Below are 21,280 nucleotides of genomic sequence, written 5' to 3' on the forward strand. Positions count from 1 at the left end.
TGGCAGAGCCAGGATGATAAGTAGGTCGAACCCATCACTAAGCCACTTATCATAGATAAACTTCAAAGAATAGGAACTCCTTTCGTCTCCAGCATGCTGAGGGAGGAACCAGGGAAGCTGGGAAGACCCACAGCATCCCCACCTAACCCCAGACACTGACCACATCACTGAGCATGGTATCTAAGTGCTGCAAGCACAGCATGGGAGCCTGCTAAGGCAAGACCAACAACACGCTGGGGTTTATGCTATTCATTGTAAGGGATGACATGCATCCCCTGGGACAAGCTTGGCTTCTGCTGCAGCAGAAAGAGGTGGAGCAACTCCCTTCTGCTCAGGCGTTGCCCTCCCACCAAGAACCCCCCATGGAGAAGGAGGAAGAGTGGCCGGGGTGCAGCAAATGCCAAACATTCCCGCTCCAGGGAAGCCACGTCCCGTCCCCCCCTCCCCCCACTGCCTTTCCTGCAAAGCAAAGCTTGATGCTTTCCCACGCATGCTCGCCCTAGCTCTCCAGCCTTGGCCACCTTGCTTCACCAGGGTTTAAGCCCGTGATTTACAAGAGATGTAAGGGCTTCAGGGCTGCCCCTCAGCACTTCCCTGGAAATCCTTGTTTCTCCAGATGACAGCAGAATCACGCCTGGACAAGTGGAGTTGGACAAAGCAGGCAGTTCTCTGCTGGGTGCTACTTGCCGAGACACGCACCTCTAGGCATCCCCTCTCCAGCCTCCCATTCCCATCAGGCGCTTCAGGCTCCTTGGTGGCTACTCCTGTTGCAAGAGGCCAGGAGGTTCCTCGTGACAGAGGGGTGGGCACAAAGGCTCTGGTGAAATGGCCCTTTGGGAAACCCTGGCCTCCATCTGATTAGATACAGGCGGCCCAGGCTTCCAGGAGCAGCAGGTTAATCAGTTAATGGCTGGAAGGATCCTGGGCGATGTGCTGTCCACGCCGCAGGGCAGCCCCAGCCGCACAGCCCCCAGGGCAGCCACTCCTTCCTCGCTGGGGCCAGATCTGGGAAAACATCTGTTCTGATAAAGAAAGTGCTTCACCGGGAAGGGGGCAGGCCCAAGCCCATCGGCTGCTCCAGCCCACCAACAACGGGCTGCTCTGGGGGGGCTGCCAGTTCCCCCGCCGCACCCAGGACACGGCAAGGGCCAGACACTGGGTTTAATGGCTTGGAAACCAACTGGGGGTTGGGGTCGGTTGATGTCCGATGCCCCTGGGCCCAAACAGGAGGCTTTCAGAGCTCAGCCACGGGCCTCAGGATGGCCCCGTCACCCCACAGTGCCTGTTGTGCCCACTGCCAGTGCCATGGGCACCCGCTGTCGCCCGTGGGGCCAGCAAGGGCTTCCATGGCCTTGCACCCACCCGTCCCTCACAACCAATGGCAGCATCAGGCTGGGCTGCAAACCTGTGTATGCGCAGGCAAGGAAAGAGGCAGAGAAAATTTTGGGGGGTCTGGGGTGTGCACGGCACCGGGCCACGTGCATTAAGGCTGCACATCACTTTCCCCCGCCCCGGGCAGCGCAATGCCCCACACGGCTGCTGTAAACACCCAAGGAAAGGGCATGGCAGGCAGGCGCGGGCCCAGAGCCCACATCTAACAGGTACGAGCCCGGCTCCGGAGGAGCCCGCTCTGCCCGCCGGCGTGAAGGTGACTGGGCAGAGGCACCGAGGAGGCAGAGGACTGAGGCGGAGGCTCCCTCCCGTTGCACACTTCCCGGTTCCTCACCGGTGACTGGGCAGAGGCACGGAGGAGGCAGAGGGCTGAGGCGGAGGCTCCCTGCCGTTGCAGGCTTCCCGGTTCCTCACCGGCTCGGCTCTGGCCCGGTGCCACGTGCGGCGAGCCGAGCTGTGACATGCACACACAGGCAGGAGCAGGCGCCGGACGCTTCAGTCGCTCCCGGGGATTAAAGCAGCTTGCGAGCCGTCTCTGGGCAGCCATGACTACCATGCGACAAATCCTCTCCTCCTGCAAGCAGCCCTCAGCCTGAAGTGCCGGAACCGCACATCGCTCGGGCTCTGGCGCCCGTAAGCCCTTCAGCTCCTCACAAGGGCTGCCCGGTGCCGCGCTGGGCCGGGGGAGCGCTCGGGGACAAACCCCGCCGCATCCCAGCGCTCAAGAAAAAGCGCAGCCGGGACTGCCCTGGCGAGGGGGCAGCGGGGACGGCGAGCCCCGCGGGGAGCGCAGCATCCCGCGGCCGCAGGGGCGCAGCCGGCCCGCGGCAGCGCCCGGCGGCCCCGAGCCTGGGCACGGCACGCCGATGCTCGTCCCGCCCCGGGACCTGACCCTGCCGGCCGGCCTCCGCCCGGCTCCCCCCGCACGCCCCAGTCCCCGGGCAGGGGCGAGCAGGCGGGGGGGGCAGCCCCGCCGCCGCGACCCCGGCCCCGCCGCTGCCCACCTGGCAGAGAGAGGCGTCCATCGGCGGTCCCGCCCCGCAGGGAGCGCTGCCGGCCGGCTCTCAGCACCGCATCGCCGCGGCCGGGCGGGCACGACTCGCCGGCCCCGCGCCGCGCTGGCTCCGCCTCGCCGGCCGCCGGCAGCGGGGAGCGGCCGGGCCGCCCCGCTCCGCTCCGCCCCGCCCCGCTCCGCCCCGCTCCGCTCCGCCCCGGGGCGCGGGGAGCGCGGCCGCTGCGCCCCTGCGGCTGCGGCGGGGCTGGCCGGCTCGGCGTGTGCTTGAGCGTTTAGGAGCGGGGCAGCTGGTCACGCTGGCTGGGGAGGAGCCAGCACCGAGAGAGGGGGATGCTGAGAAGGGTGTGGGGTGCGGGGGGCGCCGGCGGAGCCCGAGCGGCCGGTGCCGCGCACGGACATGCAGCGGGGAAGAGGGACCTCCTCGGTGTACAGCCACAGCAACCGAGCGAGGGGTTTGGAGGGACACCTGACGTCTTCTGGAATAGCAAACATTTTGGGTTTAGGGTCCCTTCAGCAGGTCAGCGCCGCATGACACCGTGAGAGGGACCGTTAACAGGAATCCTGACAGCACTTCACAAGCACATCGCTCGGATCTGGAACAGCTAGCATAGAGCAACAGGCTGGGTGACGTTTGTCAAAAAGCTGGGTGACGTTTGTCAAAAAAAGTGTGGCCAGATCACGGTCCACGAGTACCTACACTGAGGGGTGTTTCTTGCAGTAGTAAGAAATCATTTCTTTATCCTGAAAGAAAGAAGGAGATCAAACAAAGGGGGGGAAAGTTTTGGGGATTGGGATTTTTTTGGTGAGTAATGTACTTTTTGAGCTACTTAAAAGATATGGGGTTCTGAGGGAGGTGGCAGTATCTTGTCCAACCTCTGCCACAAGATAGAGTCACATCTAGGCCACTGCAACAGATGCCTGTGATGACCAGCCCCACCAGCCTCTTCCGCCTTCACTATCTGGACCTTTTGGTAAGGTTTCCTAATACGTGTCACTGTCATGTGTCCTTCCACTTTGACATCAAGTCACTGAGAGCTACCCTGGGCATGACTATCCAACCTCTTTTGTACTTGCGCTGGACTACCTTAATCTACACCACTTTCCCTGTTTTATGAAAACATCATGCAAGACGGTGCCAGAAGCCTAACTACAGTCCTTATCTCACATCTAATACTTCTATCCGCAAGGCCAGTTACCCAGTTAGTAAAGGGGATTAGATCAACTCAACACTGATTTGTCCTTGACAGTCCCCTCTGCAGCCACGCATTTGTCATCGGGCTGTTTCTGCCACAGCCAGCCTTCTCCCCATAGGAGGGCAGTTCCTCCTCCGCTGTTGCTGCTTCTGCAGACCATTTTGCCTGTTCAGCTTCTCCCTTCTGGGTGGTCACCAGGGGACTGTGGAGCTCCTCACCACAATGGGAAAGTTGAGGAGCACACCTCTCCTTTACCTCTTCTGCCTGCCTGCCAAGGGTCTCCACCAGCAGGCATCTCCAGCACCAGATGTCCCCTCCCAGACTTCTCCAGTAGAGAAAGTTTGGCCATGGTTCCTGTCATCCAGGGGTGGGTTGCCCATCAAGGCAAGACCCTCACAGCTGCATGTCAAGGGAGAACTGACAATGAAGTGGCAAGCTAGCAGCAAACCTATTCCCAGCAAACACACCAAGGAACCCAAATGCACTCATCATAAACTCAGGGCCTTACCCTTGTGTCCTGGGCCAAGGCCCTTGTGAGCTCCTTTTCCCTTTCCCTTTCCTTTTCCTTTTCCCTTTCCCTTTCCCTTTCCCTTTCCCTTTCCCTTTCCCTTTCCCTTTCCCTTTCCCTTTCCCTTTCCCCTTCCCCTTCCCCTTCCCCTTCCCTTTCCTGTTCATCAGCTCCCAGAGCATGCTGCAAGGTTGTGTTTCCACACACACCATGCAAAAAATTTCTAAGCCCGTAACTGCTGCAGTTTCCAGCACGGTGACAGTGATGCAGCACACATTGCTGGGCTGTAAGGGAGCAGTCGCTGTTCCAGCCTGCCAGACCTCCCTGCAGCCCTGAGGCACAGGGCTAACAGGGCTTAGAAAGCCCAGGGCGAGGTAAGGAACCAACCTTGCAAAAGACAAGGTTTTTAGTATTAACACTACTGTTGAGTGATGCCTTCTAAGAGGGAAGAAGAAGGTGGCTCGAACCGGTCCTCAGAACAAAGTAGCTTTCCAAACTATCCAGGCAATAAACGTCGGATTCTCCAAATGCAGCAGCAGTGACTGATGCTGTCAGCCTTGTGCTCCATCAGCCTGGTAGGAAAGGTGGCAAGAATCTTGATAAGAAACTTATGCCTGATATTTGCTCCTTTCTGTTACAGGATTAAATCGCTAGTCCTACATTCATACAGCCCAGCTGGAAATGGGGATGCCTGAACTGTCTCCTAAATCTCTTTAGGTGCTGCTCACCAGGAAGGAATGGCCATGACCATCTGCTTCTTCACAGAGCTTTGATAAGCAGGCGAGTGCTGACTCACCATTGCTGGCCACCTGGACGCTGCCACCACCACACATCCGGCACCTCACCTCTGCCACCCCAGCAGCTCTGGGGCTGGCTGCCACATCAGCCACATGATGAACGTGAAGCAGTCAACGAGGGCTGGCATGGGCTCCTCCATGCAGGATGAGCCCAGGACCCCTCTCCAGCCCATCAGCCCCGCTCCCTGCCTCGGGGCTGCCTCCTGCCCCCAAGCCTGGTGCAGCGGCACTGCCCGCGTGATCGGCAGCGATGCCGGCGACCCAGTGAGCTCCCAGCCCTCCTGCCAGCCCAGCTACAGATGGCACAGAAACCAGGGTGCCATGGCTGTTCTCCTCTGCTTGTCGGCAGAGAGCCGGGCTCTGGCAGAGGAGAGCCAGGGCGGGCAGGTGCCAGGGGGTCTGGGCAATGAGCTATTCCTGCACCCGTGAAAGGAGCAGCCCTCCGGTGCTGCAGGCAGCGGAGCCCCGCACCCAGCCCCGTGGCAGCAGCAGACAGTGAGTCAGCTTCCTGCTGGGCTTTCCACACCGAGGGAAGGTCGGCAGAGGACTGGCAGGAACAAGCCGAGGCAGGAATTGCTCCTGGACACCAGACAATATCCTAATTTCCTCCTCTGCCACGGGTCTGGCACACGGCTGGGAGGCAGGCAGGCCAGCGTGCCCCTGCCATGGGCGGTGAGCATCTGCCAGGCTTGCTCTCCCATCACCTGCGAGGGTACAAGCTGTGACACCTCAGTCACGGTTGCCACCTCCCCAATGGCTCATCAGAACCGCACTCGTAGGGTGGGGAACTGATTTCCTCCACCATCATCCCTGGGATGATCTCACTCGGGAGAGCTGGCAGCAGAGGCAGGATACCTTGGACCCAGCCGGAGGCACAGGGAGGCACAGATGCAGTAGGAGGGCACCCAGGCTCTGCCATGCATCGCCACCATCGCAGCGCCCACCAGCAGGTCCTGGTGCTTTGCCAGGGCCACCAAATCCCCTCTTACCCAAAGCACAGGGCAGCCAGGAGAGGGTTCTCAAAAAGGGGGAGAACTACGGAGAAGCAGCAGCCCAAAACCAAGCATGTCCCTGTGCAGGAGTGGCCTGACCCTGGCAGAGCACCAGACACCAAGGCGCTCTCCTGCCATGGACCACACGTGTGAGGGGAAGGGGACACACAGCAGGGCGCACGCTGTCCCTGCAGCCCTGGCCCCCTCCCCACTCCAGTTTCACAATTGCTTGAAATTGGCTTAAAAAAAGGGCAGTTCCTCCCTTCTCCCATTTCCAGCCTGCAGGGAGCCCGGCCACAGCTCAGACCGGGGCAGGGTCCAGCCAGGCCAGCTCAGGCTCGGACTGCCCCAACTCAGCACGAAGCTGCGGACCTCCCCTCCTGCCCTGCTGCTCACAAGCCAGCCCTGTCCCTGCAAGGTGAGGATGGTGGCGATCAAAGCCACGCTGAAGCTCTCCCTGCCCGGAGCTGCTCTGGGGCTGTGTGGCAGGAATTAGCCCAGGCTCCTTGGGGACAGGATCATGTTTGTACCAGATGTGTCCCTGCTGCAGAGAAATGTGATTAAGGCCGCCTGGAGAGGCTTTCACAGGGTCACACCAGGCACTGCGGCACCTGCTCCCCCAGAGAGCGGGAGTGTGAGGGGGAGCCCTCCTTGCAAGGGGGGACAGTGCGGGGTGGGAGGTGTTTATCTGTCCTGGGCATCCCCCTGGTTCCCATCCCACTTCAGCCACCATCTCAGCTGCAGCTGAGACGGGCTGCAGTGAGCCCGTCCCACTGCAGCACGCTACACGTTGCCTTTGCACACGCAGCACGTTGCCTTTGCACGCTACAGAGCCCAGGCCAAGGGCGGCTGCATCCCTGCTTAGTCTGACCACAGTGGGAAAAGCTTTTTATCCCGTCCAGGCGCAGGAATGCCCTCCAGGGCTGCCCTTTCTCCGTAGACCAGAAAAGCAGGATGTCTTCTTCATTTTCAGCCTGAGCACAAGAGCAGAGAGCTGGAGCAGATGGGCCCAGGGGGTGGATGCTGGGAACATCCACCTCGCTGTCACCACGTGCCACCCCGTGGCCTCTGAAGCATCCTCCCGAGCTGCACCACTGGGGCCAGCTCTAGCTGTGACTTTCTAACAGCCCCATCTGCACTTGGTCATGCTGGACGGACCAAACCCATAATCAGGTATCTCCAGCTTTCTCTGCAGATAGGGGTCTTGGTCTTGTTCCCTCAGCCCAACCCTTCCCTCCTTTCCCTGCCACATCCCGGGCCAAGCGTCCGTTTCCCGGCAGCGACGAGCCAAGGTTCCCTGCCACTGCTCCCTTCGTGCTGCCGCACGTTTGCTCGGGGCCAAAACATATCCGCATGTGGCTTTTACACCTCGGTCATGAGAAATGCCGTCCTGGCAGCGAGATCACTGAATAAGAGAGCTGAGCTACACGAGGCTATAATTACAGTAGGAACATGCGGAGATGAGGCCAGCCAAGCACATCCACCTAATTTCCTCTCCTATTAAGCCTGCCCTGCTTTTGTTTGACCCAGACCAAGCCTTGCTATTAATGGCGCGATGCTGTGGAGGTCACAGATGGCTCTGTTACAAACAGCCTTACAGATTCTGCTTAACTGAGTGTGTAAGCAGGGCTTCTCTCACAGATACCATTACTGCAGGATTCATGCTGTAGAAAGTGTGTCAGCCAGCTGTGGTGCAGTCGCTTCCCGGACTGGGCTGTTTTACCAGACACGGGTATCTCTCTGTCTTTGTCTCCGGCTGCACGATAAACCCAGGCAAGCAAGCGCGGAGGTTAAATGGTGTCATATCGCTACCCCTTGACCGTGGCCAAGGTCTGCTGATGGGTGAGCCGGAGCTCAGTACATTTCCTCTTCCTGATCAGCCTGTGCAGCTTCAGCCTGCAAAATCATGTCGATGCTAAAGGAGAGAGCTCTTCTCCTTGCTGTGCACCTGCAGCCAAAACAATGCCAATCTCTGCCCTGTTTTGGTGTACATGTCCCTTGTAAGTCCCCAGGAGGCAACCCGCAACGCTGGGCTACTGGGTTAGCAAACCCAGGGAGCAGGCGAGGCTGTGCTAACACCTCCTGTCTGCCAGAGTGCCCGGTTTCAAGATCCGTTTCAGGGCTGAAAAATGAGTGCAGCCCCAGCTCAGAGCACCAGGAACCGGCCCTAGCATCGCGCTGCCTGTCCTTGCTGGGGATGAGAGTCTGTCACAGCAGGAGCTGGCTGCTCCCCAGCCTCTCCCACCCCCGGTGACATTGCTGCACCCAGCGTGCTGGGAGGGAGGACATCCTCCAGGGACACTGGGCTGATAGATGAAGGCAATCATCCAGCTGGGCTCCCACAGCAGGGACCACAAGGTTCCCCCTCTCTGCAGAAGTCTACAGAGGGGAATTACCTGTCCGTCCTGCTCAGCGGCAAGGTCACATCTGGCAGCCCGTGGCCCAGGAGGTCGCAGAGCAATGTGGCGAGAGCGATGGGGGATGGTGTGCAACGCTGGTGCTCAGCACTTCTCCTTGCTCTGGCTCCTGCATGGACCCTTCTGAGCGAGGCAGGACACCCACGGGTGCCAGCCCACCTCCCTGCTGCTCCCTGCAGGGAAAAGCTTTGGCAGCCACGTTTGAGAGCTCAGGCTGAGCCTTCCCGGTCCTGACCTTACAGCAGCATTGCCCCTCTCTGCAGGGGAGCTCATGTGAGCCACCTCTGCACAGCGAGACACAGCGGCTCCTGGGTAGGTGCACCCCAGCCAAAAGTGTGCACTGTGCACCTGGACGGGGGACCTTGTACAGGCACAGGAGCAGTGTCCCAGTGCTGTCCCCAGCAAAGAGGTCCCAGCCTGGGGCCCCTGGCTCCCTCCCCACAGGTCCCAGTGCCAGGCAGGAGGGCTGGGCACAGCCTGGCCAGCTCTCCCAGCAGGCAGGACTTGCTTGCTGAGCAGGCTGAAACATCGGGGTCAAAGCTCCCACTCCCATGGGCAGCCAGGTGGAGGTGGAAGGGGAACTGCTGGGGTCAGACCCCTGTTTCAGGGATACTGTCCCTGTCAGAGGTTTCTGACAGAGGGTTTGCTCCCATTCCCCATTCTCACTCCCCTGAGAGACCATTTACTTCTCCTAAGGGTCCCTTTGGGGAGCAGTCCCAGCACAGGCACCTCAGAGAGCCAGAGGGCTGGAGGGCCCTGGAAGGACGATGCACTGGGAGGGACAGGGCAGCAGCACAAGGCAGCAGGCAGGCAGCGAACTGCCCAAGGCTGAGGAGCCTCCCTCTTGCCAAAACCAGACAAGCCTTTGGGACAAATTCAGGGCCGTGCATAGTTGTACTCACCTGTATTGAAGAAATGTGCTGTCCAAGCCAGTGCCCCGTGCCCAGGATTCAGGCATCCCTGCAAGACAGGCGTCCTTCGCAGAGACCTGTGCGAGGGAGAGGGACTGGAGGAAGCTGCGTCTCTCCCCTGTAGTTCCCACGGGGCCGGCAGCTGGCTCCGAGAAAGGCTGGCTCCGGTGCGAGGGACACGTCCAAACCTGCCGTTCCCATGGGGAGGAAGGTTTGTGTCCATGCCCGAGGAGGGCAGGTTCCTCCCCTGGCAGGCAGCAGGGCCCAGCTCAGCCTTTTCTCCTCTCCCCGGTGCCTCTCCGGGGGCTGGTGAGTCCCTTCTTTGAGTGTCGCAGAGGGGAGGTGGACGGAGGGCAGAAGGGGGCAGAGAGCGTGGGGCTGGCACTGCAGCAGGGACATGCTGGGCCACCGGTGCTCGGCAGTACTCGCTGGCAGTCCTCGGCATCTGCAACAGTGAGCCGGACCCTGGCACCTGTGAGCTGGGGCCGATCTTTAGCTGGTCTCTGGAGCTTCACGGGCAGGCATCTTCCCCCTCAGCATCAGCGCTGCTCCCCCCAAACTGGTGCAACTCACACTTAAACAAACCCACTTGCAGACACTTGGGAAAAGGCAAATGCAACCGAAGCCGCTCTTGCCCCCTCCAGCGCACAGTGCGAGGAACGTGCCATGCTGTCGCCTCCTGCCAGTTTTACCTGCCCCCCCCCCAGGTGCTGGGCTCGCAAGCCCCTCCTCACTGGGAAGAGGAAAAAGGATTTTTTAATTTACTTTTATGAAGTTTGAGTTCCTGGATAGCAGACAGCATAGTCCAGGCAAGGACTTCCAGATATACAGGGGAAAGGGGAAACTTTGCCAGTGGCACTGGTTCCTAATTTTGTTGTGGGGATGGTCTTAGCCAGCAATTTCTTTAACTTCCCAGCCACACAGCCATGTGAACGGGTGCCAGTTGTATCTCACAACAGAGATGTGCCAGCCCCTCCTGGCTGTGGAGAATAAAAATAGCCAGAGAAGATAAGCTTGAGCGTACTTGAACCCCGGTGGCAGAAACAGAAACCCAAACAGTTTGCCTAAACACACAATGGTTTAAAATAATACACTCGATAGTTTTCGGAACAGACCTCCTATTTTTGGTTTTCCAGACAGGCAAGGGTGGCTGCTTACTCTTGTAAAGATAAACCTCTTCTCAAACAGCAAAGAGGTGGGAGAAGCTGCTGGCCAGAGTGCAGATCTGGTCCAGAACAACCGAGTCCCCTTCTAGGGAGCAGGAGGACACCTGCCCCATCCCAGAGCATGCCCCAGGGCAGCTGGGGGGGCCGCAGGCACCCAGGCTGTTCTCCCCCGACCCCGCATCCCCTGGGGCTGCAGGCAGCCCCTCCGCTCCTCTCCCTGCACCGCACCAGCATTTTGCAGTCCAGCGTGCTCCCTGGTGTGGCAGCACCCAGCAGCCTCTCCCTTCTCTGGTTCTGCAAAAGTGGGGGTACCCCTCTGAGCTCACCCCTTGCAGCTCCCTCACTCCTCCCACCCCAGCCCACCCTGTTGCCCTCCTCCCCACCCACCGGCCGTCTCCTCTCCAGCAGAGCAACCGGGACCGACTCACCTGAGCTGGCCAGATGTCCCATCCTTCAAAGCGGCACGCCGGCCTTTGGTAGCACTGTCTGCTGGCTGAGCCCACACGCGTGACCCACACCAGAGCCCCCGCAGCGATCCTGCGTGCACCCGCCCGTGCATTGCATCCTGGTGCGCTGCGTTTTCCAGTGCACGCAGAACGCAGGACTGTGTGGGTGACCTGCAATCCCAGCTGCCTCGTCTCCATCGCCGTGGCCGCCCATGGAGGCCCTCTACTCTGCCCTCGAAGGGGAGATCACCGCCTTCGTGAGGCAAGTGCAGCGGTGCCAGCAGGGCTTCGACCTGCGCAGCCTGTACCGTGTGCTGCTGCTGGTGCTGCCGCGGAGCCCCTCGGGGCAGGTGGAGAGCTGGCAGCACCTGCAGAGGCTCGCCCGGCACTGGCCCGGCTCGCCCAGCTCTGATGTGGCCAGCTACGTGGGCTGGCTGGCCTCTTTCCTGCAGCACCTGAGCACGCTGAAGGAGAGGTTTGATGCCAGGGTGGTGGTCCCACTCTGCGAGAACTTGTACATGCATGAGGAGCCGGCTGCCCGCCCCACCCAGCGGTCCCCCCCAACATCCATCCCGCAGCTGGCCGCACAGCTCTTTGTCCACCGGCGTAACTGGGGGCTGCTGCTGCAGGGGGGCCCCCTCAGCGAGCGGGTCTTCAGCCCCCGGAGGCTGCGTGACCTGCGTGGCTTCATTGGCGTGGGGCCCTTTGTGAAGGTCTTGCGACTGGTCCCCGATGTCTTTCACCAGAGCTTGGCCACGGCCAAGCTCGCCCAGCGGTGGGTCCACCTCCACCGCAGCAGGTACAGCCTCTCCCTGCCACCGTTACCATCACCATCACCATCACCGCTACAGCAGCCACCAGCACGGGGCAGAGCAGGGCTGGTTCCCAGCACCGTGCAGCCTCCACTGCGTGGCAAGGCCCCCCAGCAGCCCGGCTCTCCCCTGGGCTCGCCCGACCTCTTGGTCCCGCTGCGGCCCCTGGGTGCAGGAGGCAGTGTCGGGGTGCTGCGAGCCCAGCTGCGGGAGAGCCGGGAGGAGCTGCTGGCCCTGCTGCACCGCAGGGAGCGGGCGGCCGTGCTGCACGCCCAGGTCTGTCACGTCGCCCGGCGCATCCGTGTCCTGCGCCTGCAGCAGCTGGGCGAGGGGACGGAGCTGGCCCAGCTCCAGCAGAGCCCGGGTACTGGTACGGGAGGTTGCCGGCACCAGGCTGCCCTGGCCGAGGAGCTACAGAAGAGCCTGGAGCTGGAGGAGTACCACCACAGCATCCTGGAGGCCGACTGGCTGCTGGAGCTGGAGGTCAGGCCCATCCTCATCCGGAGGATCGATGCGGTAAGGGGCGTACGCCGGCTCTGCTCGCGCTCCCTGCCCTGCGTCCCAGGGCGAGAGCGGGGGCACTGCCGCGGGCAGGGGAGCTGCATGGAAAGGGCTGGACGTCCAGGTGGAGACATGGATCTTGTGGGACTGGGTAGAGCCATAACCTCTCCAGTCCAAACCGATGGCCTGTTGGGGCAGCCCTGGGCATTCAGGTGTGAGGAAGGTGAGCCGTAGAGTGGGGAATGGGAGAGGGAGTGTTTCCTAACGTGGCAGAGCAGCCTGTGGGAAACATTCGTGGATGCTCCCATCCAGCCCACCTGGATGCTCAGGAGCCAGGCAGCCGCGCTGCCTCCTCTCCCGCAGGTTCAGCAGCGCTGCCGGGACCTGGAGAGGATGCTGCGAGGCCAGGCACTGCCCGCCCCACAGCGGGCCCGGCTCAGAAGCGGGCCGGCCACCACCCCTGTGCCCGGGCGGGCTCAGCCCTCTGAGTGTGCCCCACGGCAGTGGCCAGCCCCAGGAGCAACCCTGGCAACCCTGACCACGGGAGGTGGGACCACCGCCTACTCCCAGCAGCAGCACCCAGAAGGGCACGACTGGAGGACATCTGACCCATCACCACGTGGGCTGCGGGCAGCCAGAAGCTCACGGGGACCTGGCTTGGCTCCTGCCTGGGAAGAAAGCGTGGATGGAATGTGTGTTTAATGAGATGTTTCCTCCGTGCTCAGCCCATGGCCCTGGCATTCAGCATGTGGCTACAGGCTGGGTCAGGAGATGGGCACCAAGCACTGCTGAGCATGCAGGCACACGCATGCACATGTGTATGGATGCATGCAGGCATGAATACGCGTTTCTGGTTAAATATGGGGCTCAGCCTCCTGTTTCCAGCAGCCAGCATGGGGGGTCCAGCTGGGCCCACAGTAACCAGCCTGCTTGGTGATGGTGATGGTGGTGGAGAACCCACCTCCGTGCTGGTAGTAGGTGGCAGTCCCCAGGTGATGGTGATGGTGGTGGAGAGCCCACCTCCGTGCTGGTAGTAGGTGGCAGTCCCCACTCCAGCTAGGGCTTGCTCCCTCGCTGGTTGCTGTTGTGGGCAAGAAACAGTTCTGTGTCGGGGAATTTCAATCAATTTAATTTATTGCCAGTTAACAAACAAAAGTGGAGAGCCACATGCGGTTCCTGTGAAGAGTTTATTGGTGTAGCTGTTTCCACTACAGTCAGAGGAGTCACAATGCACAGCGACAACAGGCCTCCTACACTACACGGGGAGGACAGGACACACATGGCCACAGACACACAGAGACACTCGTCTCTCTGCCCCGGGCCCTGCAGGGGGGCCAGGCTGTGGGGCAGGAACCTGCTGTGGGGGGAGGCTTCTTTCTCTGGTGGGATATTTCTGCAGCCTCCTGGGGAAGGTGTCAGACCCTCCCGGTAATGAAGCACCCACCATCTCTCGCAGGAGCCAGGCTGATAAGTGGGAACCGGGGCAGCGGCTTGTCCCAAATCCAGTGGTGAAGCGAGCATCCCAGCCTCCTCCACGAGGCCACTCCGGCTCCAACCATCAGGGAGAGGCTGGGGTGCCCATCTCCTCTGGCACTGCCCTCAGAGCTGCCACGGGCAGCAAGGGCACCGTCAGCAGTTTCTGAGGCAGCTCTGAATGGGGGCTGCCGGCCTGGGGAGACCCCAGGGGACAGCCCTGCCAGGTGGAAAGTGTTTGGAGCTGCCCAGAGGTGACGGGGCTGAGTGCTGGGCACACTCAATACTGCTCCTTCCCACTTGGAGGGCACCCTTGGACGTGAAAGGTCACCCTGATATGACAGCTGAATTGGGGCTGGGGGTTTCAGTGACCTCCTCGTAGGGCTGCAGGGAGCCACACCCAGTGGATCACTGCACAGGGAAAAGGAGAGGACCCAAAGGACTGTTTGGTGCTCCAGCACTACATCTCTTGTATAGCTTCTTAAATATGGTTTGTTCCCAGGGACAGGAACTTGGGGATCAGGAACTGGGATGCAGCCCTGTGATGAGTTTTTACCCCTGCAACCTTTGTGGAGGTGCAGAATGGCACAGGACTCCTCTTAGTCCCTGTAAGTCCCTGCACTCGAGGCTTCAGGATGCCTGCTTGTCCCCAGCCTCCCCTCCCTGTGTGGTTTTCCTTTGGGAAGAGGATTGGGAAAATTGGAAGGAAGCAAACAGCCTCCCCCATGCCGAGCAAGAGCTGACAACAGTCCTGTGGGAGGGTGACTGGACAGATGATGGTCTGGAGGACAGGGCCAGGGTGCTGGTCCCTCCTTGCCTGTCTGCCGGGCTGCAGCAGCCCCGTGGGCCAGGGGCTGTGGTACAGGCCCAGCATGAGCACTCCTGGAAGGGGGCAGAAGGAGGAGGAGCAAGGCATCCGCTAGCCAAGCAAGGAGGCTGCTGGCCTGGGAGAAGCCCGCTGGCCGTGCACAGGCAGCATCCAGCCCATCCCTGTGACTGCTCAGTGGCACGTGGTGCTGAGACACCCAAGCTTCATGGTAGTGGAGGGGGACACAGTGGCACCAGCTGGCACGGCTCCCCTTCACCACCTGGAGACCAGGCACAGGCTGCCTCCAGCAGGGAGGGGGCAGACCCCTGACCCACGGGCACTCGGCACCCACGCAGCTTCGGGATGTGAGAGGCATCTCTCAGCCCACCAGGTCCAAGAGGAGAGAGACTCACAGCCTCTGCTGAGCGAGCGATGGGGCAGCAGGAGCCGGGGATGCCTCCTGCGGGGCTATGGAACAGCCATTTGTTGGTCCAGGCAAGAGACTGCGTGACTCACAGCAAGTCTCCAGTTAGTCCTTCGGAGGGATGAGCAGGCGTGAGCGGCCTGTCCCATGAGCAGGGAGGGCAGCTCCCAGCTCATACAGGCATGTGCAGCTCGTTGTACTCGTCTCGGCCGTCCTCGTCGAAGTTCGGCTCCGCATCCTCCGAGTCCAGCTGGGGAGAGGCAGAGACCGGGCTCTGAAGGCCACAGCTGTCCCCAGGATGGGGTCCAGCCTGGCACAGAGGGATCAGCGTGCAGCGAGCCAGGCAGCTGGGCTGCACTGGGAAGAGCAAAGCTCTTGCTCCTTCCCCTCCCAACAGACTCCTTTTTTTGCCCCTCCTGCCCGTCCATGAGTCCCCAGCCTGATGCCCTTTCCTATAAGCATTCATTGTTTGACAGTGCCCCCTCACTGGGGCTTTGGTCCAGCACAGCAACTCCTCCCTCCTCCCCTGCTGGCAGCACCCACTCCTGGGTGCTGCTCCAGGCTGCTCTCCAACAGGAGCTCAGGATGTTGGCAGCAGCAGAGGAGCTGCCCGCACTCGAGGAGCTGCCAGCACCCTGGCACTGTGGTTACGTGCTCCTGTGCCAAGCAGCCACAGGCTCTGGTGTGCTGCTGGGCTGTCCTTGCTGCTGTCTCAGTGGGGAAATAGGGTGTCTCTTGATGAATGAGCCACAAATGGGGAGGAGGATAGAAGAGGAAACCCTTACTCCACACCTCTGCACGGTAGGATCCTCTGTCTCCTTGCCCTAGGGTGCCCATCCCTCCCACACTGCACTCCCAGGGCCACAAGCTCTGAGGAAGCCATCCACCCACCTACTGCTGTTGAACAAAGACCCCCCGGACAACAGCAGGGAAAGCCAAGGCTTTGCCGGCCCAGGATCTCCCAGCCTTTCAGTCTGCCAAATCTCCTCAACCTCACTCCAGTGTTGCAAGCCAGACTGTGAGGACAGTTATCTGCTTACCGCTTTGAGCTCCCTGTCGTGGAAGAAGCGGGGCAGCACAAAGCGTCGCAATGGCACTGTCATGATCAGGACGAAGGGGAAGGCCAGGGATGCCACCGTAGATTTCACCACCCAGAGCAGCACAATGCAGGCCAGTTGAATGCAGGTGAAGAGATTCATTCTCCAGGTCTTCACCTAGGGAGGTAAATCCAGTCTAAGAACACATTATCCTTCCACACAGATGAATGAAGACCCAACTGGCAAGACCCTTCTGCATAGCATAGTACAGTAACGCAACACTGCTGCACACTCTACCTGCCTGTACCCTACAGCAAGGCAGAACTCCGTAACACATCAGCCTCTGTGCAACCTAGCAGCACACCCACCTGGCAATGCAGCGTCCCCTCACCCACTCAAGCAATGCATCACTCTATAAACAGTCCGTCCATACAATACCCTGGCAATATACTCCTGCATGCAGCCTATCAGCACGCTATCCTAGCATGGTATCACCCCTGTGCATGGCTTGCGCTTACGTCTTGGCACAAACTTGCAGCCAAGGAGGGGTCACCAAGCCAAGCATCACTCTAGCAAAGCACCATCCTCCCCTCACCTGCCTCTTCTTCCTCTGCTCCTCATTACCTGGTTCCCCGCAACTTGCCTTCGCTCACCTTGACAACATAGATGTGGTCAGGGTGGTGCTTGGATGGCATGAAGATCAGGAGCAGCCGCTCGTAGAGCTGGATGCCAGTGAGTGACGTAACCCCCATGTAGAGGAAGATGCCGAAGAGCACAGCCAGCGGGATTTGCCGCAGCATGTTCCCCATCACAATGGACAGACCTGCACAGACAGAGCTCAGGGCATGGTGTGTCCCACGCCAGCCCCTCCGCAAGGCACCTCAGCCTCCATCCCTCTCCCGCCTCCTCTCTGTCTGTCCCGGGGTGCAAGGGAAAGGAAGCTCAAGAGGGGTCTAGCCGGAAGACTTGCAGAGACGGACTGACCATGGGGGGGTACCGAAGGCTGCCAGAGGAGAGCTCAGTGTAGGTGGGGGCAGTCCCGCAGAGAGCGAGCAGAGTGCAGGCTGGCCCATGGGGCAGAAACGCTGCCAGGAGATTCAAGTGGTCGGCCCTGACCTCCCCCCTCCCCCCTTCCCCCGAGCAGAGGCTCACCAACGAGGGCAGCAATAAGCACGCCGGTCACACGCTGCTCCTTCACCTCCTCGATCTTGGGCTTCTCTCCTGGTGCGATGGCCTTGCTCATGACCGTCAGGGCATTGACGTGGGTGACGGAGCGCACGGTCGCTGCGGTCAGCCAGGGCAGCCCGAAGAGTGCGCAAAGCCCCCCCATAGTGCCAATGAGCAGCAGGTCCAGGTGGAAGCCAGAGCCTTTCAGCAGCTTCCTCTCCTTCTTGCTCACAATCAGCCTGGGAGGAAAAAGAGCCCGGGTCAGTACCAGGCCCAGCCCAGTGCCCAGGGACAGCACTGCGGCTGGGGACAACATTCACTGCCTGGAGAGAGCACACATGGGGACAACAAGGAGATGGCTGAGAAGAGGGATGGTGGCTGTCAACCTCAGGTTAGAGGTTTCCTCCTGTGCTTGGCTGAGGCAGGTCTCCATCACGCTGTATGCCAGGAGGGGAGCCAAGAGACAATGGGAGAACCCAAGAAGGTACAGTCTGAAATGGCCAGGATCCTGCCCTTGCTGTCCTGCTGGGATGCCAGGCGCATCTCCACACGAATGGCACCAGCACCCATCCCAGCCTTCCCTGCACAGAGGTTAGTGATGGTTGGCGTTGGTGCGGGAGGTACTCACGTAGTGATCTGTGTCTCCATGAAGATAAGAATGAAGACCAGGAGGGCAGGGATGGCAGAAGCAAACATCATCCACATCGGAAAGGTCCCACTGCTGCCCATGGGGTGAATGAACCAGCCACGCTTGTGAGGAGATGTGACCGACAGGCCAGAGGGGACATTCAGCTTCTGGTGGTGTAGCCACAAAACCCAGCAGTTACTCATCAATATACATGTGCCCACAGCCTCACACAGGACTAGCCTTGATCCTCCTGGTTGCCCTGGTCTGAATGCCTCAGGTGATGGGACAGCCACCCTAACCCGAGCAGGACTTTTTCATGGATAATCCCCATCAGTGCGAAAAATCCCATGTCCCCTAACACGGGCCTGTCTCATTTCCTTTCAGCTATTGGAATTCCCTTGTTTTTTGTCCAAGAGACCAAAGAAATATCTCCCCTCAGGAACCTCACCCCCATGTCAGTGCTTGTAGACCATGGTTAAAATGCTCCTTGACCTCTGCTTGGACAAATCAAGTGTCCTGACCTGTCTACCCTTCTCTGAGGTGGCCAGACTTTCCAAGCCTTTTCTGAGACACTTTTCAGTATTGTTTTTGCAGTGTGGACCCCAGAAGTGGCCACATTGTCTGGAAATGACCTCACTCTGATCATGTTCAGAGGGAATATCATGTTTGTGCTCCCATCAGAGACCACACAGACTCCTAGCTGTACATCATCTCGACCCCGCGTTCACCAGCATTTGAACTCTCAGCTCTGTGCTGCTCTACAGCAGTTCTTGCTATCTGCCTGCGTGAGCACTGCAGGGAGAGTTTATGATTTGCATTTACGTTAATCAGCATAAGTATGAATAATATTCCTGGAATGCTTGTACTTGAGCTAAGCTGCGTAACTAAGTACCGTTTTCTCGAAAAGCTTTGTGCATATGCTGAGTTAATACTGAAATGATAATGCTTTTGATATTAATTGTAGAAGTGTAGAAGGGTATGAAAAGGATGTAACAAAGTGTATGATTTCCCTAATGTCTGATAAAACCAGATTTTTCATTGAAATGTGAATGAATAAAAATGCATTTGCATTAAGCCTTGGGCTGTCTTGATAAAAAGCTTGCATGCTGAACAGGAACTACCTTTCACCCTCTCCCCAATGTTAGCTGAAAAAAATACCAAAACAAAAAGATATAACTACACATCTACTAAAAAAGGGGGAGGGGGGAAGGAAACCTGTGAGATGGGTTTGTTTGATAACATGTAAGTTTGCGCATAAACTGGGAAAGAGATCACTGTGTTTGAGATAAAGTGATTAAAATATGTAGTAGCCTATAATCAATAAGAGTATAAATATGTTAAGTACTAAAGCCATGACAAGTGCCCCACTGAAACCACTGTATATGCCACCCCCTTCAGTGTGCATAACCAGTTTGTCTTGTTGATTGACTGCAAGTTTTCAGAGTTACAAACAAGGAATTAACTGCACTGAATCTCTCCGGTCCCCTAAAGCCTCCCCTACTAACACCTGGAATACCAGAGAGATACGAGGGCACTCAGTCCCTGTAGCTCTGCTCTCAGCCTCAGCAAGACCCTTGGAGCTTCCCTTCAGCGTGGGAGTGAGGACGAGGGGAGCATCTCTGTTTGCTTTGTGCTGTTATGACTAAAGAGGCAGGAAACAGAAATCCCCCGCTGCACAAGGGCAGGCCATGGTGCCACAGGGATCACTGCTGGGCTGCAGGAGGGGCTCTGAGGGTGGCGCTGGCGCCTACCTGCGTGTATGTGTCAGTGATGGTGTAATCCACCAGCACCATGACCAGGATGGAGATGGGGATCCCGAAGTCTCCGATGATCCGCCGAGCCTGCAGAATAAACACCCTCGCTGGCAAAGGGAACGGGCTGGCTCTGTGCACTCACCCTGCTACAAGGAGCCTGTGGCAAAGCGAAGCCCCAGATGGGGCCAAGCTCCACTGCAGACCCGAGCACTGCTGATGAGCCGGGCAAGGGAACCCAGCCTTGACCCATGGGGCTGCACATCCCACTGCCCACATAACACACAGTCCTCCAGCCACTCTTAAGTGACTGGCTAACTGCTCCTACTGGCCTATTCGGATGGTGCTCCAGGTATTACACAGATGCCCTGCATGTAGAGAGATGTCCAAAGGGAACAAGCTGTAAGCTCTTCCTCCTATATTCTAGTTTAACAGACTTGTATCCAGCCAAAGGAGCTTTCCCAGGGTCCAGAGGACTTTTCAGCAAAGCTCACTGGAGCAGGACAGTGCAGATACCATCATCAACAGCCAGCTCTGGTCTGCAGCCTAGGTCAGGCTACCATCCCTTCCGCATGGTATTTAAGGGATTGCTGGTGTTTCTTTGGGGAACGGTCCAAATGCTCTGGAGAACAAAGGTCTGTAGCAAGAAGCGTTATTTGTTTGGCACATCCCTTGTCCTTAACACCTGGGTCCCACAAACTTCTCACCTTTCCTCCTAAGAAACGGCTGTTCTTGAACTTGCGCATAAAGAAGGCAATGAAGAAGGTGCCTAGCATGAGGATGAGGGAGAGGAGAGCAGTGTTGGGCTGCATCCTGATTCCCAGTGACATTGCATCCGCAGAGAGCATGCTGGCATTCAGACCACTCTGCACGTTCGGTGGGTAGAACTTCAGCAGAGGATGTTCTGCAAACACCTGGGCAGGTGAGAGAAGCAGCAGGCACTGTCACCGCAAGGAGGGGCAGGGGGCACTGTCACTACTGGGGGCAGGGGGAAGCGGAGGTGTCCTGCTCTGCGGAGAGGTGAGGGTGGTAGATGGTGGGCGTGGACAATCCCAGCATCCATCACCTCGCCTCACAACCTACCCAGCTGGAGAGGGCTGGGGAGAGAAAAGTGGCCCCTCTTTAATGCCTCCTGCAGGAAGAGAAGGGGAGACAGACATTAGGGCTCGTCCTGCCAGCCTCTGTGGTGGCACAGGGGCCAGCTGGGCCGGGGCATGAGAGGCCAGCAAAGAACTGCTCTGCAGAATGCCTAGGAAAGCTGTGGCTGAGCTGGCCCTGTTCTCCTGCCTCCTGTATGCTAAAGCAGCAGGTTCCTGGGGGATCGAGAGATGCGGCAGCCCATCTCCCTGGGGAAGGTTCACCTTGTACAGTTTGTAGAAGGTCTCGTAGATAAAGATGAGGGAGATGAGGAAAGCAAAGATCTCCTGGGTGAAGGGCGAGATGTAGCGCACCAAGAAGCTTCCCTCAGCTGCCACGATAATGAAGATGAAGACGATGAGCCACAAACCAATCCACACTCTGCCTGTCAGATACTCAATGCCTTGTGTCTGGCAGAACTGAAATGGAAAGGGGAAGGAGTTACTCATGGCTCCTCAGGCTGTCTCCCGCATCTGCTCCCCATTAAGATCAAAGACTCTCCTGGAAAAAAGCATCTACATCTGCTCGGGCATCCAGCACAGAGACAGTGAATTCAGGGCTGGAGTCACAGGTAACGTTACAGACTTTGCATTAACACCAGCCAGCTCACACCAAGCAGGTCTATACAGCTCCAGTCTTTGTAACTGTACCTCCTTCACTCTCTGCTGAAGCCATCCCATGTGTGATGTTCCCCATCCCACCCAA

At 58.9% G+C, this 21,280-nt stretch overlaps 2 protein-coding genes across 6 annotated transcripts in view; both read right to left on the bottom strand.

Annotated features, from left to right (window-relative positions):
• LOC142414763 (unconventional myosin-X-like) overlaps positions 1–2,550 on the bottom strand; it is a 96,146-nt gene extending 93,596 nt beyond the window's left edge. Inside the window, exon 1 of the mRNA XM_075512397.1 lies at positions 2,397–2,550. Within this exon, the coding sequence (XP_075368512.1) occupies positions 2,397–2,417 (21 nt within the window). The 5' untranslated portion in view covers positions 2,418–2,550. The remainder of the gene's footprint in view (positions 1–2,396) is intronic.
• Positions 2,551–13,295: 10,745 nt separating this feature from the next.
• SLC4A3 (solute carrier family 4 member 3) overlaps positions 13,296–21,280 on the bottom strand; it is a 35,280-nt gene continuing 27,295 nt past the window's right edge. For all 5 annotated transcript variants that reach the window (XM_075512533.1, XM_075512534.1, XM_075512531.1 and 2 more), the window contains 8 exons: positions 20,800–20,994; positions 20,146–20,352; positions 19,439–19,528; positions 17,688–17,854; positions 17,045–17,298; positions 16,546–16,715; positions 15,896–16,069; positions 13,296–15,105 (listed from right to left, as the gene is read on the bottom strand). In XM_075512533.1, coding sequence (XP_075368648.1) covers positions 15,028–15,105; positions 15,896–16,069; positions 16,546–16,715; positions 17,045–17,298; positions 17,688–17,854; positions 19,439–19,528; positions 20,146–20,352; positions 20,800–20,994 — 1,335 coding nt within the window. In that variant the 3' untranslated portion in view covers positions 13,296–15,027. The remainder of the gene's footprint in view (positions 15,106–15,895; positions 16,070–16,545; positions 16,716–17,044; positions 17,299–17,687; positions 17,855–19,438; positions 19,529–20,145; positions 20,353–20,799; positions 20,995–21,280) is intronic.

The sequence above is a fragment of the Mycteria americana genome, chromosome 9, assembly GCF_035582795.1.
Source record: "Mycteria americana isolate JAX WOST 10 ecotype Jacksonville Zoo and Gardens chromosome 9, USCA_MyAme_1.0, whole genome shotgun sequence".
NCBI lineage: Eukaryota > Metazoa > Chordata > Aves > Ciconiiformes > Ciconiidae > Mycteria > Mycteria americana.